Here is a 16749-nt window from a genome sequence, read left to right as displayed (position 1 = left end):
ATACATGAAGGAAGGATTTTAAAAGGTGTTCAGTTTTATCGTTAGTACAACTCTGTCGAGTCACCATTAAAACAAGCTGCCATCCGCTAACATATAATTGAAGGTTAAACGTGTAATCAGTCAGACATAGATGACATTAGGGAAATGTGCAATTTCAACAATAGTCAGCAATCAAACATGTAACATTGATTAACGCTAGGTGGTCAGAAGAGCGTGACCTCTTCCGAATTGGGCTGGCTAGGCGCGGGGCGTTGCTGCGGCGGTGGTGTGGTGAAATGCCGGTGATTGCGACAGATGACATCCGGGGCAGTACGGATGTTTGCTTCGGCTACCACGGTAATACACGAGGAAGGCCACCGTATCATGTCACCCGCCATCACGTATAGTAATTACTTGTAATTTGCAATCAAATGTATTAATTATTTATTGAATCGCAAAGCCGATGCGAGCACGCAACATTTTGAAATATAATACATAGTTTGAAATATTATTTATTTATCTTATAACTATGGAAGGCATTGAGAAAGGCATATGCCTAGCAGTGGGCAGATGAATGTTGATAACGATGATGTACATTTGTCAATTACCTAATATTTTTTTAGCCAATTACAGTGAATTTAACTTACCAAAAGTTTGTGCTTAATTCATTATCGAATGTATTTAAACTAAAGTTAACCAACGATTTACGAGATATACCTGCAAATTGATTACTACCGAAACATTGCTTTTTTTAATTATTAAATTCTAGTTTATTTAAACAGCCGATAATGTTTAATATTTCGAATGACCACAAATTGTTGTTAGGGTGGTATTCAAAGCCGAAAAGTAGTCAAAGGGTTTGTCGCGTGCAGCAAATGCGCGTGATGCTCCCCCCACACCCTGTCCGATCGATGGCCTGCCATTTGACGGCCGAGGTCGAACTGTCCACCATAAAGCTTATCTGATTCATTAAATTTTTCCTCTATATCCATTGTGGTTCGGACCAAATGCGACGCTCTTTTGTTGATGTGACCCAGTTCGTTCAGTATAAATCGATTGTGAACATCATTTGAATTGAAGTAACATAAATAATTATTACTTTCGTTTTTAACATACAATGTAAAAGATGATTTTGTCGTTTATATTAAAGCTAAAGTAATAAAATCCGGGATAAGGCCTGTGTCTCGAAGCAGAAAATAAAGTACTCGTAAATAAAGTTTGATTGTGTTTTTTTGCGCTGTGACAGAATAAGTTCTGGACTTGGGGTCGTTGAACTGCTAAGCCGACTCAGGGTGCTTAGCATCGCTTGTAAGGATTCTACGGAAATACGATTTTAGACGCGGCCGGAATGAGCGCGGTGGTAAAGTATACTTGTACGAGTATAACAAATTGTTATCTTCATAAAATTCTTGGCTGTTAACTTTATCAATTGTTAGTATATATTTCGACAACTATTAGTTTCCAATGAAAGCGTACTGGTAAAAGTACCAATAAATATACCCCACTAAGTTACCAGCCTTTTGCATTTGCAAATAACAAGATTAAAGTGCATATATCTTGACCATATACCTATTCTTTATCACAGATAACCTAAAAATTCTAAGTAGTGACTGCTTTCTCAATCCGAAACAGATTATAAAGTTTGTAACTATTAAAATGTGCTATTTTACGACTCTTTATTGACGCAACGTTTAATTGCGTTCAAGTCACTACATTTCCGAAATGATATTTTCACGTATTGACTGACGTCTTTAGGAAATACTAAATGAAATTTTAAGACGATCATGTAATCGTTAATCTGTTAACGAGCTAGTGTTATAGCTCAAATACATCGCGAATACGTCGAAAATTGGTCATTAACGCTTTCAAAAGCAAGCTCGCTTTGTTTCCAACAATGTGGCATCGCGAACGAGAATAGACTGACCAACCAAGTCGTGCCCTAGTTTTGGGGCGTCCACAGCATCTTAATCTTATGGTCGACACAATGTTGATCATGTCTTGCATTTATGTAATGTAAGATGGCCGAGAACAAATTTCAATTCGCGTCGCTATATCACAATTTTTTTCTCAAATATATTGGGATTCATTTAAGCCTTAAGCCTTCATCATAGAATAAAAAATTATAAAACCATACGTAATTAATACGTTTTCTTTCAAAGAATTGATGATTTAATGTTAAGGGGATCTTCGATCTTATTTTTAGAAGAGCGATAAATAAGAATGACTTTTTAAACCATTATCCATTACCTATATATCTTGTTATGATTTAGTTTTAAGTGACCTATCTTATGTGCGTTATAGACATCGTATAGAATATAAAATGGCGGGAAAATATGAGGTTTTGGCGCGAAGCCAGTGTCGGTGTCGCGGCAGGGGCAGAGGCGGCTGCGACGACGTTCCCAAAACTGCGTATATTTAGACAAAATAAAGAGCGAGCCGAAGACAAAACGAGAGTCGAGTCTGTTTTATAAATAACCAAGTCGTTGCTCGGCGGCGGCCGCGCGGCCAGCCTCTGCGCGCCAGCTGTTATACATAAATAATAATTAAGACACCAAGAAAACTACGCGACTTCAATTTCCATCTAACATACAAAGCCATTTCAAATATCAAATTGACAAAAAAATATATAACTAACAAGGTTTAACGTTACCAATCAATGCCAAACTATAATTATCTATCTTCTTTTTAGTTTGCTACTGATTTTTTTTTAATGTCAAAACCTTATTGCAACAAACTTCGAATTCCTAATGTGGCGAGGCGTCTAGTTACAACAAATAGATTGTAAAGTCTCTAGCCCTACGAAAGTTGTTATTCCATAATTAAATTGTCACCTCAGCCAGGTTGTGATATTAGGATCATTAAATGGCTTCACACGGAAGTGGAGAGAGCTCAAGTTACGCGGACGTAGGGGAAAAGAAACCGACATAGGCAAGAGGACATTGTGTCTACTTCCTGTCTATTTTGAATTATCACTGCCACCAAAAGCCTATTTATAAGTACAAAGAAAAATTTCGTAAAAAAAGTAGGTAATATTTTTCTTTATTTTTTTTTTCAAGTTTATTACTAAAGTGGTTAATTTCTTTCAGAATTTAACTAATGTGATTGCATTGAATGCATAAATTACGATCGTGGACAATTACGAAATAACGAAGTAACGAATATAAGTTTTAGCATTCGAAATTTATGAGAAGTTTCCCAATAATTTCACCCTCTCGTTCAACTTCGAATCTTAATTAACTACATCCATCGTGACGAGCGGGAGCCCTTAGTAAGTAATTCTTAAAGTTCAACTTAAGTTATATTAGTGCACGGTCACGTTACAATCCAGTAAAGCCGTAAAAGACTCAGCAATAAATAAAAAGTGAAGCCTTCGTACCTTAGGTTTCTGAAACCAAAATCTCCGTTTGAAACATAATGTTATCTCAGTTAATGACAGGGATGACGATATTTAAATGTTGGACAAAGATTTGGTCTCAGAAACCCACGGGTAGTAACCGAATCCTTACATTAACTTTAAAGGTACCAATAACTTTTGGACTATGCAAAGTAGCAATTGATAAGTTACTTAATTGGTCAAGACCCTTATAAAAAACATCAAACAAATCACTAAGTAAGTTATTAAAACTTTCATATCCACTAATTAAAGGTTACAACTTAACTGAAGTGTAATTTCTATCTAAATGTAGGTACCGGCTTGTTTCAGACTAGACCGATCTGATCTTTTAATAGTTCACCTAAAGTCAAACACATCAATGAAATATAATTGAATTTCTACTTATACTTTTCATCTACTTTTGTCGTCTTAAAAATGCGTGAAATGTGAAAAATATTCGGCCATGAAGACAAGTTCTCTTGACATGTAAGAATAATAGTAATAGATTAAAAATAGTCTATAAACTAATTCATTTTAGTAAAGGTGAAAATTTTAGGGCAAACGGCATACATTCGATACGACGCGGAAGACGTAGCTCAGTTGGATTGCGTTCGACTCCAGCGTTATTAATGCGCCCCTGTCGTAAATCGATGGACACGTCTTTTTAAAGTACAGTCAACAAGTAAAGACCAAAGTTAAAATAAAAGTTTCTGGAAAAAAACTTTACTTTAAACTTTAATTAAAAAAGTCATTCTCTCATTACCTAGGTAAGATTGTATCAAAAATTGTTCCAAAAATATAAATATAATTTACGTAAGTTTTTGTTTGCATAGTATAAGTTATGACGATTTTATATGAGAGCATTTTTTTTAAATTTTCACATTGACTACAGTTTAACATTTTTCCTTCGCCTCTACTTTGATTATTGTCTTGAGGAGGGGGAGGTATTTTGAGCGGCTAACGTGATAATAAATGATTTCATTGTTTACGCCTGTCCGTTCTGAAATGATATGATGTTGCGTACCGTACGTACAGAACCGTATTCATTCTCGGTAAACCCGTCACTGTTTACGTCGGACGGAAAACATACGTTATTTCTTAAACCGTTGTTCCGCTGAAAGTAAAACATGCAAATAAAAAATGAGAATTTTTATTCCAAACATTAGAACTGTACCAGAACAACAATGCATTGCGTATTAATTAGCATCATTCTTTGCAATAAAAAGTTTTTATATTTTTACATTTCTCTGCTGGGAGTAAACAATATTTATAACTTTATCTTTAAAAACTTAAAAATAACAATGCTCACTAATGCTATAAATCAGGCAACAAGTGTTGGCTATTTTTTTTTGTTACACAAATCATCAATCAACAGAAACTCAAAGTTATAAAATTAACAGTCGAATCCAAAATCCAAAGTTAACGCATGATATAATCCATCTGATATTAAGGGCGTAAATAATGTGTAAGTTAATTTGTTTCTTTGTCTAATCGCGCATTTATTATGCAGCATATTTCACTTCTAGGATACGACAGAGCAGTAATTTAAGTGAATTAGTTAGTTCCGTCTAAATCACAATCACAATGACAATGGCAGAATATCATAAGCGATGTAATTGCACGTTTCCGTCGCGGGCAGTAAAATGGAAGCATGATCGTAGAATCTGATAGCGTGGTCACGTGGCAACTGAGCTAAGCTGACCATTATGGCTTCATACATTTATATGTATGCTTAGCCCTATCGATCGGTATACTTTGGCTTGGTTTAAATATTCGATAGACTATCAAGTTCAAACTTAAAAGGGATTCCTATTTTGTATCTCTTTACTGGATTACTAAATTCACACTGAGTAGTAGTTTTTTTATAAAGAATACGGCAGTCTAACACGCTTAGGTTAAAACTTTATGTGCATTTCCTTTTTCATTCAGTGTTCTAATTAACCTAATCTTAGCCTCGTGGGCATTGAAGCTATCGTTAATTCTATTATAGTATGCACAATGCACATAGTAAAGTTATATAACTGCACAACGTTTGAAACGTTTTGAGGAAAAATATTGATTATTCGTCGTCGTCGTCACCATTTTGAAAATATGGCGGACCCCAATTCTGCCATTATAGGCCAAGCGTGGCCATATAGATATCGATCGGGTGGGCGAGCAGCGCGTGCGGACTCATCGGTGCATCGCCTAAATACAACCCAAATAAAAATAGCGCGTCCAAGTGAGGGGCCGGGGGAAACGCGGTGTAGAGGGGCACATGCATAAGTAATGCATCGGTGAAGGGCGCACGCGATCGCAGCAGGCCCACCGCGCGCCGGCGCCGGGACAACCCTAAGCGAATTCAAAGGGATCTTCATTAATCAATAATGACTTCCATGCTTTAGTTCGCGGCTCGATGAATCAGGAGTGTCATAAATTCAATTACAATGGCACTCGAGAATTGAGCAATATCAAAAACCACCCTCGAGATGTATTTATTGACATCCATTGCATCATGTTTTGAAACGTTGTAAATGTTAAACCTAAAAGAAAAACTGTTCTAAGCAGTACGTCGTCAACTCATACATGTTTGGAGTCTACCTAAGTTGGGGCGGGACTAGGCCTTAGTCAATCACGCTGGGCCAGTGCAGGGTGGTTTACTTTATTCGCATATTTGTATTTCTTCGTCGATATATGCCGGTTACATCATAATGTTTTCCTTCAACGTAAGAACGTAGGATAAATTCGAAAAATACATTGGTACATCGAACCTGGACGAGTAGATTTCGGTACGGCTCGGACAAGCGCTTAACAACTGTGACATAACCACCTCTTACAACTTAAATAATATTGTTTTTCTTTAATTCATAATATCTAGTCGGCATTAAAATTTATCCATAAAATTAATCCATTACTTTAATGTAATGTGCATTGTTTTTTCAGTAGTTATAATCATAGTTGTCTACAAACATATTATATTTGTACATTTGACCCAGTTTGCGCATACAAGTGCTTGGTAAATGTCATTCCATTGATAGGTGGCATGCTCACCGTGTGTTTCAATACAAAAGCATGGAACCTGGTGGTTTATTCAATTTCAACATAAAATGATGTGTTGTGGTTTTGTAAATCTTCGTATTATATTTTCATTGAAAATTCGAATAAGTTTTTAAATAAAAATATTATTCTTACTTGAGAATAACTTAAATACGATCGTAGAATAAGTCGTTAACAAAACAACATATAAAACACCAATAGTTTTCGGTGGTTTCCACATAATGTATATTATCACGTACTGACATACTGTAATTTATTCGTATATCTGTTTTAATTTATTCAGAATGGAATTTCCAACTACAATACACACAATACTACCAGTAATTCAATTCAATAATTAAATCAATACCTTTATGAAAGTGCTAAATGGCGTTTAACGAACTTACGCCCGTTTCTCAATTTGAATGGTCAATCAATTTAAATAACTTTCATTTTAAAATTGTATTCAACATACATTTATATTGCTAGAATTAGAATATCGGTAAATTGCTTCGATAAAAAATAATAATATTTTTTTATCAAAGTTCAATTGTCACAAGGTATATCAAAATAATTCAAATAATAAACACGCAATACCTGTTGAAAAATTTAACATACCAATTTAACACTATCGCGGGTTGATTAAACGAACATAAACTTGTTAATTACTTAATTACAAAGCCACGGCACAAATATCTTAGTGTTAATAAAGCCTAAAGATAGGTGTGAATCGATTATGGCGTGGCTAGAGTCACTCAATAATTCATCGCGACGTGGCTGTTTGGACAAGTGGCGTTCGGCCCTCGTCAACACTCCCATATAATAAAACTTTAACAATGTTTTCATAATCGACGTTGTCTATTTCAAAACTTGCACTGCCTTCAACCACGGACGCGTATTTAGAAACAAGGTTACCCAGAATCCATAGATCAATGTTTCCTGATTGAGTTCCGGGGATGCTAAATAAAAAAATACTGGCATTCCGCGAAAAATTGTTAAGATTAATAATTTAATAATCTTTAAAGTCTCTAAAATAAAACAAATACCCAATTTTCTAAATATTATTTATGAGCACTTCATAAGTATATTCTATTTCGAACATCTGTATTTATTTATGCAGGTAAATATAAATTCCAGACTTATAATTGATACGCCCACGTACCCTTGAGCGATCCAAATAAAAGCTTATTTGTTTTGGCTTACACTGAGATGCGCGCACGCCGAAGACTGATACAGACTTTATGGCTCTATCAATGTCGGATAATAGATATCCATACAAAAGCTATGGAAAATATTTACATTTACCCACCGATAAAAGTAAAATAAATTACAAATAAAAAGAAACGTCTTTATACGTTTCTTTTTATTTAAAAAAATAAAATTATTTTTTTAAATCAACCAAATTTTATTGACTAAAGTCTCTTACTCTCAATTATAGATATTGTATTATACAGTCTTTGAATTATACGACCCAAAACGTATTTATCTATTTATATTCGAACAAAAGTGCTGGCAGGTAAAATGGTCGCAGTTTTGTTAATATAAAACCGGCTGTTACTCTTTGATACGTTAGCAACTAGCAACCCTAACTGTAACGTATCCTGTGCAACAATGGGAGACAGGAACGAACTAGTTTAACGGTCACACCGTGTTAAGATGAACCCTAATTTAAAATGCCGTACCGTTAAGATGAAAGAAAGATGCATCGGTATAAATGCACCTTTTGGGAAAAAATATCGGACACAAAGGCAACCAGTAAGTCTAGACTGGACAGCATTTTTGACATTATTTTAACATCTGTCGTTTTGCCATGTAAATATTTAGATACATTGTATGTATGTAAGATATACATCTTAGCAAGCACAGCTAACAGCTATAGTCAAATAAGGATATCTAAACCGGTAAGAGAGGCGCTGCTATCGCGGTTGATTCTGTCAAAATATACATAAAACCTGCTTAGAAAATAACATAAAAGAATAAAATACATGACAGCTACATTACAGCGAGGATTTTGAGACTTTTTTGACGTATACAGGGAGGCACTAGTGAACTGTATCTGTGTTAATTTGGTTTGAGTTAAGCCCACCGGTTCAGTGGGTCTACCATGAACATTTGTAAGTCACCATCGTATCGTTATGAAAAAAAATGGTGTGACCAAAGTGTAGTTTAGTACACTAAAACTCTCAAACTTTGACATAATTGACGATAGTCATACGAAGGCGATTGTCACAAATACTCGTACTAGGCCCACAGATAGACTTGTATCAATAGATAGTTGAACATAGATTAGATAACTCGAAATATATAAATTTTACAGAAGATGTAATAAATTGGTCATTACAAATTCAGCAATGATTTCTTACGAAGTCTTATACGATTATAGATGGGAAAGTTAGCGTAAACATCAATGCATTCTCGTAAACAGTAATCTAACGAAACGAGGAAATGTAGACTAAACAGGTTCGTTTTAACAGTTTTCGATAATGCGTTTATTCAAAGTTGAGTAGAAGCGAAACTTATAAACGAATAGTTGCTTCTTGTTTACTTACATCTTTCACCAATTTGCAATATCTTTGACTCATCTAAAATAGAAACGAGTTTTTATTGTTTTAATTAATAAACTGGATTCTTCAGCCGTTACACTTAATCTTTCCTAATATAAGGAGTCTCTTTTTTGGTAAAACGAATCCACGATTTATAACGATAAATCTACAAAGTGAAAAGTGAATCTCAATAGTTTTTTTTTTTGCATTATAATATATTCGAACGTTACAAAGAATTGAAATTATCTTCGATATCGCTTGCTAAAGGATGTTGAAATTGGTATACAAATGGATTCATTGAATTTTGGGTCCTACATTGGACTTTCAAATTACTTGGACGCTTGCTCGACCTATCAAACATGAATGTTTTATGCGTCTCTTTGGACTTTGTCTTTATTCCAGATTCAGTACTAAATGGAAACAATCGTTTTGTTTCTTTTTATTTGCTTGACCTTGATATGTCATGGATTTGGTCTTCTAAAAGTAATGTTTTACATTAATAAATTTCAATGAATCACTTACGTAAATATATCTAACTAAACGATTTTAAACTCAGGTACGGTAAAATTATTGTAAAATGTAACCTTAAATCTTTAATATTAAATATTACAGAAATATAGCCAACTTTAGTGCGATTTGGGAAACACAAATGCATGTGCTAATTATGAATACAAATTCAGCTATGTAAATTTTGTTATCTGAAGTTGGTTACAATAAAAGATGTGTGAAAATCAATTGAAATCCATTTTGAAATATTTGTAAATCCAAATATTTGTTTTTACTACTTAATGCCATTGGTAAAATTGAACTAGAATTTAAAACAGCGTCATTGAAATTATACATTAATACCTACCGAATATGTAATTGCTGTGTACAAAATACATAGATATTAAAACCAGTAGTTTTTTTTAATGAAACAGGAACACGGTAATGCACCGGGGCATATGGCGGGACCGGTACACCACGGCCAGGTGGCCGTCATGCGCGCCCGCACCCATTGTGCGTGCCGCGCACCCCGCGACCCGCGACACCCGCCGCACGACGCGCAACAATACCGTGACCTCTACAAAACATTGCCAACTCGCTAGCGGCTGTTACTATTCTAAACCTAATCTACATAACCCTTTTTTACTAGTATAAGCCCGAAGATTAACTATTTTCGAGGGTTTGTATCTGGTAAATTGTGATCTTTTGTAGCCGGATTTTGACGGATTTTAAAAGAATCTTTTAATCCCTATTAGTCCCCAGAATGTAGAAGAACGTTTTATTTTTGAAATAATAGGCACAAAAATCACTCACAGATCAGTCTAGTAATTAGTACTTTATCTACATTAAACTATCTCTAACTAGAACGCCATAGTAACGCCATTTCAGCAGATATTGACACATGATACTGTTGATCCGGTTTCAAAGATGTCTAGAAGAAATTTATCGTTGGACATTTCGAACTAAGTTCATTGATAATTTTATTTAATTGTAAACTATACTAGACTGTAAAATAGCAATAAGTTCTTATACATTATACATTTGAATTGCCACAAACATATATTTAAATAAATTAATTATTCAATATTTATGTATGTTGAATAAATCAAGGATATATAGTATTGTGTTATCGGGAATTAGTGTACATACAATACATCTTTTATACACGTGTGTTGTTCGAAAGCATCTATCTCTTTCTTCCTCTCTCTTTTTTTCTTCTTACTTTCTTTATGATATCTATCTTTTATCCTCCTTTTAGACATCAGTCAAACTGCGTTTTTCATTACCAATTGTTAAAATGGCATTGTAGTAGGAATCACTCTTAAAGATATGTTTAAAATATTTTATTCACTTCCCGATTTACTACTTCATATGTTCGGTGAATCATAGCAAATATTATTTCTGGGAGCTACCATTGCTAATAGTTTCCGTTGCATTAAACTGGATTAGGAATTACCATCCTTACTAGTATATTTATAGTGCCTAAAATAGCTCACGTTTATTCAAGTAAGTTTATTTAAGTATAAACCACATGTTAAGATTTCTAAGAGTACGACGTAAAAGTTAATCTGGGACACATTTTTAATACCTTTGTCGTTTGTTGAAAAAATGACATATTTCGTACACATGATGATGTATTTGCAATTTTTAAAGTTGATGTATGTCTGTCAAGAAGGTAGTTGATGCTAGCTAAAGGCTTCTTTTCTATTCTGACGCTGACGTAGAGGCGGATGACTGTAATACATGTTTCATGTGAAGATTATAGTCTTAGTTTTAATGAGAATGAAATATTGAAATATCTTTCGTATGTTTTGCAATGAAGTTGAATTCTCGATTGTTTTCCAAATTTGGGAACTCCAGTTCGACAACATCTTGGTCAATGACATTTTTGGACTTGTACCTGCGATGATATTTTAATAATGTACCAAGCAATAACTTTTTTTGTTTTAATAAAACAAATTGAAAAAATAACGGTATGGTTAGGTCCGATAACCGACGATTTTGGTCTCTCTAAGCGACTTACGAATTACAATCTCAAAGAGGTTCGTACTCACGCACGCATCGCCGACTTTTTTTTGCCCAAGATATCAAGATTGTTTTGAAAAAGTTGCCGGGATTTTTACGATGGCGAAGCAAAACCTATACCGTTTAAATTTTGTAAGTACGGCCGAAAAGACGACTTGCCCTCGCGTCGATACTCGCGACAAAAGGACCGTACAATAGTAGCTAAGATTAGCGTAGCCTGTACGAAGACCCTTACAGTTTCTTTTCCACACATTTTTTTAAAAACAAAAAAGATTATTTATTTAAAAATTACATCAAGGATAACAGGATTATTTGAAATAGTATAATTAAGGAATAAAAATATTTATAGTCACGTACTGATTTTGTTTCTGTACGCATGGCAATGATTACAGTTATCGAAGGTGAGTACAGAGCGTGCGGAAGTTATACTGCATGTCGTTACAGACGATTACAAAGACAATCGTTTGTCCCGGTCTCAAGTCATTTAGATTACATGTTTATAAACTTTATACCCTCACGGCCTTACCAATACGATCATTGTCATCTTTACTTTGGGTGAAATTTTATGTTACTAAAAAGCAAAGACAAATGTATGCTACCTTAAACGATAAAATACAGATAATGACTAAATTAGTTGCCCATCATTTGTCAACTATTATGTAAGAGAAAATTAAGAATTTTAATGTTCATCAGGTCTTCGTTTCTTACCCCCTATCAAAGAAACATCAAAAAGAGTTATTTGATTCTTTTGACATATCGCTTGTTTGATTGAAACAACAAAACCAAGTAACGGGCCGGCTACAAGGGTTGCGCGTGTCGACGTTACCGCGGGGGCGCAATCAATTAGCAAGCCTCCGCCGAGCACTTCCGCTTCCGAGCGTTTAGGGACTTCCGGTCGGGGCGGGAGACCGCTTGTTCCGTTCCTAATCACGCCGGTGTGAAATACGTCACCGGTGCGGTTTCCCCGGTTTAGATTTATCGGGTTATTTTACTTGTTTTTTAAATTGTTTGCTGTTGATTAACATTGTTGAGTAAATTATTAATTTTCCTCAACATTTTTTTAATGTGTTTATTATTTTATAATGTTTATTTCCTTTTCGTAAGTCAAACTATTAAACCTAAACGATTTAAGATCTTTTTGTAAGATTTCCTAAGCTCACAAATGTCGTAAGCTCTCAAAAACATAATAAGACTGACTGGACATTTGTTTAATTTAAAGAATTTTATAATAAAAGTAGCTGTAATCATTTGCTATGACATTCTCTGATGATGTTGACTTCAATTACGTCACAAAATATTTGCACCTTTATATCAAACATTGCCTTGGATTCTTTTCACAAATGAATAGTTTTTTTATAATAAAAACATTCATGAATCACATACTTTACACTTGTCCTCACCATTTCTATATCATGCCGTTGCAATGCTTTTGTACAAAAATTTCTCAAGTAAAGAAATATCTTGGCACAACCAGTAAGAAAATAACAAATATAGGTCTTAAAAGATAATGTACTTATCGTATTTATGCTTAATTTTATTATACCTGAATAATATAGATAGTAAACATGCAAAAGTAACTTTTCACATATGTACTAAACCCGGATTTTTTTTTGTTCTTTGTTTACATCCGAAAAAAATCGTATTATTTGAAATCGATTTGAGGAAAGCTACATGGATATATAAAAGTATATACAGTAATGTGATAAAGACATTAACAATTATCCAAATATTAAGACTCATATCAATTAAATTGCCTAATATATTTGCGATAATAATTCGTGAGGCCTATAGTTCTTATAGATAAGACTAGTAACAGTACCAACGAAATGGTCCCCGTTTAAAACGTATTGTAATCTCTGTTTTGTGAAAGTTAATGACAGGGACAACGATATTTTTTATGCAGAGATTTTGATGTCAGAAACCAATGGAAAATCGCTTAATTAAACTTAAATAATTTTTAGTAATATTTCTTATTGTTATTTTATTCTGTAACTTCTTCAGAACTAAGCCGTTATATATTTCTTTCTGTCATCTCTAGGACAAACTGACGAGAAAATTGGCAACATCTAACATCATGTAGATATGTACTCATGCCAAACAATTAATTTATTAATCTACATATGAAAATATAAGTTTTGTAAAAATACTAGCTGTCGCCCGCGACTCCGTCTGAGCGGAATAAAAAAACTTACTAAGTAGTCTATGTGTTCTTCCAGATTACAGAACTCTATGCCAAATTACATCGAGATCCATGCAGCCGTTCCGGAGATACCCTCAAACAAACATCCATCCATCTAAACATTCGCATTTATAATATTAGTAAGATTTAAAAGAAGTAACTTTTCTTGTAATAATTATTAGTGACGATTGACATTTTCAAATAGTACATTATTACACTTGTATTGAAAACCTTAGTCGATAAAATAAATAACTTATAATGTTACAATGACACTAAATAAAAACTATATTATTAATCAAATACTTCAGAGATATCAACTAAATAACACTTATCAGTACGATATAGTAATCAGCATCAACTGCCAACCGATTGCAACTTCAAATTTAATTAACAGTTATTATCATTACGATAGTAATTTTTATTACAAAAACTAAAAAAAAAACATATCACAATGTAAGATATATATTGTGATATGTTTTTTTAGTTGTTGGCGTTGTTGGCTAAAAGGCGTTGTTTAATGTTCCTAAAAACTTAAAAAACCTTCACGTTTGGTGTCCTCTTTAAAAAAGAAAAATTAAAAAATAAACGGCTTCCAATAACAACGATTAAAAAAACTTTAACATCACTACCAATTCAAAAAAAAAAATGATTATAGCCGTTTTTAAAAAAACGTCACATCAATGTACGCAATTTATAGCAGTTCAATGTTTTCCCTAACCCGCTAATAAATTCACATATTTAAATCAACATTAATTTAAATATATACATATGTAAAAAGTGTATAAGCCATACAATTGTGATAATCATTCTACGTAGATTTTAGACAAGCAAGCGCACAAGAATATATTGACCCCCCAGACAGTTATCGGGTCACACGCGACGGGAACGTATGATTTTTTGTCCGTTCAGACGACACGCCGTTGCTACGAAGAGCATATTCGAACAAAAGATTTAAAAAAACTAAGTTCATGTGTTCCCAAAGCGTCTGATCCCTTCATAAACAGCTGAGATACGATAACGCTATATAACGCATTTATATACGTCCTCTCCGACGACTAGAGTTACATATCTAATAAGGTCTCAAATAATGTTACTCTTTTCGACAAATAGATTTAATCTTCCATACGATGTTTCATATTTCTCCAACACTAATATGTACGATCTTTTTATGTTTTTTAATTATAAAAAATCCGCAATTCCAGAAAATAATAAAAATCCGATGCATGTCACTTACTAAAAAATCGGTCAGGCTATTACAAGAAAACAATAGAATGGGCTTTCATTTAAACTTTCGAAAAAAACGGGGTTAAAAAAATAAGAACAACAAAATAAAAAAAAACAAGGCGTTGTTCAATCTCCTAAAACCGGGTATCAAAAAAAATAAATAGTAAAAAGATTGTTAGTAAAAGTCTGTACTAACCTGGTGCTAAATTCCCTCTAGGTTTTGCGCCTAATATCGCGAGGTTTACGTTGGCTTTCCTCCCGTCTATAATGGGGTTTGGATCCTTACAGGCTCTCTCCGCCGCCGCACGGTCACCCATTATTACCTGGAATTAGAACATTCATATTATTACAAGAATACAGATACTAAGATATTGATAAATTACTTATAATCATTTATAATACAGTACTTTACAATTCTGGATCACAATTTAAGTACTAAAAGGAATTAGGGTATGAAAAATGCACCAAAAACTGCACAGTTTTCAATGATAAAGTGGCTACGAATTTATGTGCTTTAATTTATTCTTATCCCTTCATTTAATATGTATCCAAAAACTTCATTTTATGAGAACTAAATATATGTACTCAATATAAAATCAATTTATATACAAATATATAGTATGCGTATGTTATTGGATAGTCAGGTATTGTAACGCACACACTTCGCCGCCGCGCCGCCGGGTCAACTCACCCGACATGGCCGGGCCAACCGAAATAACTCGGCCTTTCATACAAAGGGCCAACAACAAACAAAGCAGTCGATATCACGTTTAATTTAAATTGCAAATATATGAAGACCAAAACAATTTTAGACCGACGTTATTTGACCCGGTGGGCATAAGTCAAATTAAGTTATGATAGGTCACTATCGCCCCATGTCAATATCAAAAAGTATCATAAAATCTTTTTCGTACGGTAGCTGTATTGTCATCTTGCCGAGCTAAATAAGTTTATCGCACTATAATGTAAGTAATTAAAAATATGTAATTTTAAACGTTTATTTCCATGACAAAGTCATATAACACTTACAAAATTTAGATAACATTTTTACATAAAATGTTAGATAAAACATTTTTCCGCCATTTAATTTTAATTACCCTTAGTTTAAGAGCTTGGTAAACATGTTATTGTGCATAACAGAAAAACGGAATCATTAATTTTTCTGCAAATATTTCAACGGTATAATTAAATTATTTATAAATTAACCGATTTTGTAATTTCTTAATTGTTTTTAATATTAACCACTAACGAGTTATTTAAGTGAAAAACATATTAAAGATAGATAAGAAGAAAAATATTAACAAATCACTATTTAATTGTTAAGATTAAATTATAGTATAAATAATAGTGTCGTTATCATTAAAAACGTATGATTGATAAAAAGTATGTACGGTTGATTGATTTGTATGGATTTTTGTATGGGATGAAATTCTATCGACTGCAGTTTACAGTACGTATTCGCAGTTAGTTACGGGTGTTGATAAGCGCGCTATCGGCTGAAAATGCCTGTTAGTAGGTTAGTTGCGTTTATTTTACATTAACGACTTTCCCTTTCCTCATGCGTTGGAAAACGCTTGTTATTTCTAGGGTTGTCTCGAGCTCTCATTTGGATATTGCAACCCGTCACCGAGTATACTATCGAAAGGCCTGTTCAAGTTATCATCCCGCTCATTACCTTTGACAAAATAGAGGTGGCTATTTGTTTCAAAGCTAAGTAAAAATGATGAACTTATTCAATTTTTTTTTTTTATAAATATGCAAGCTGACGATGCTGATGATGTGTGTCTATATCAGTTGTGTTAGCTAAAAAAAACTGAAATACAATAAATATAACAATACTGAAATACATCGAAGCGAAGCTGCGAAGTTTTTCTGTACCATTACAGATATATTTCATCATAGATTCATAGCCTCCTAAGATGTTC

At 33.6% G+C, this 16749-nt stretch overlaps 1 protein-coding gene across 1 annotated transcript in view; it reads right to left on the bottom strand.

Annotated features, from left to right (window-relative positions):
• Positions 1–16749, bottom strand: part of LOC106716935 (RNA-binding protein 24-B) — a 28330-nt gene that overhangs the window by 6602 nt on the left and 4979 nt on the right. Inside the window, exon 2 of the mRNA XM_014510611.2 lies at positions 15021–15147. Within this exon, the coding sequence (XP_014366097.1) occupies positions 15021–15147 (127 nt within the window). The remainder of the gene's footprint in view (positions 1–15020; positions 15148–16749) is intronic.

The sequence above is a fragment of the Papilio machaon genome, chromosome 2 (genome assembly GCF_912999745.1).
Source record: "Papilio machaon chromosome 2, ilPapMach1.1, whole genome shotgun sequence".
NCBI lineage: Eukaryota > Metazoa > Arthropoda > Insecta > Lepidoptera > Papilionidae > Papilio > Papilio machaon.
Note: the sequence above shows the minus strand (reverse complement) of the source record. Positions and strands in the feature narration are given on the sequence as shown.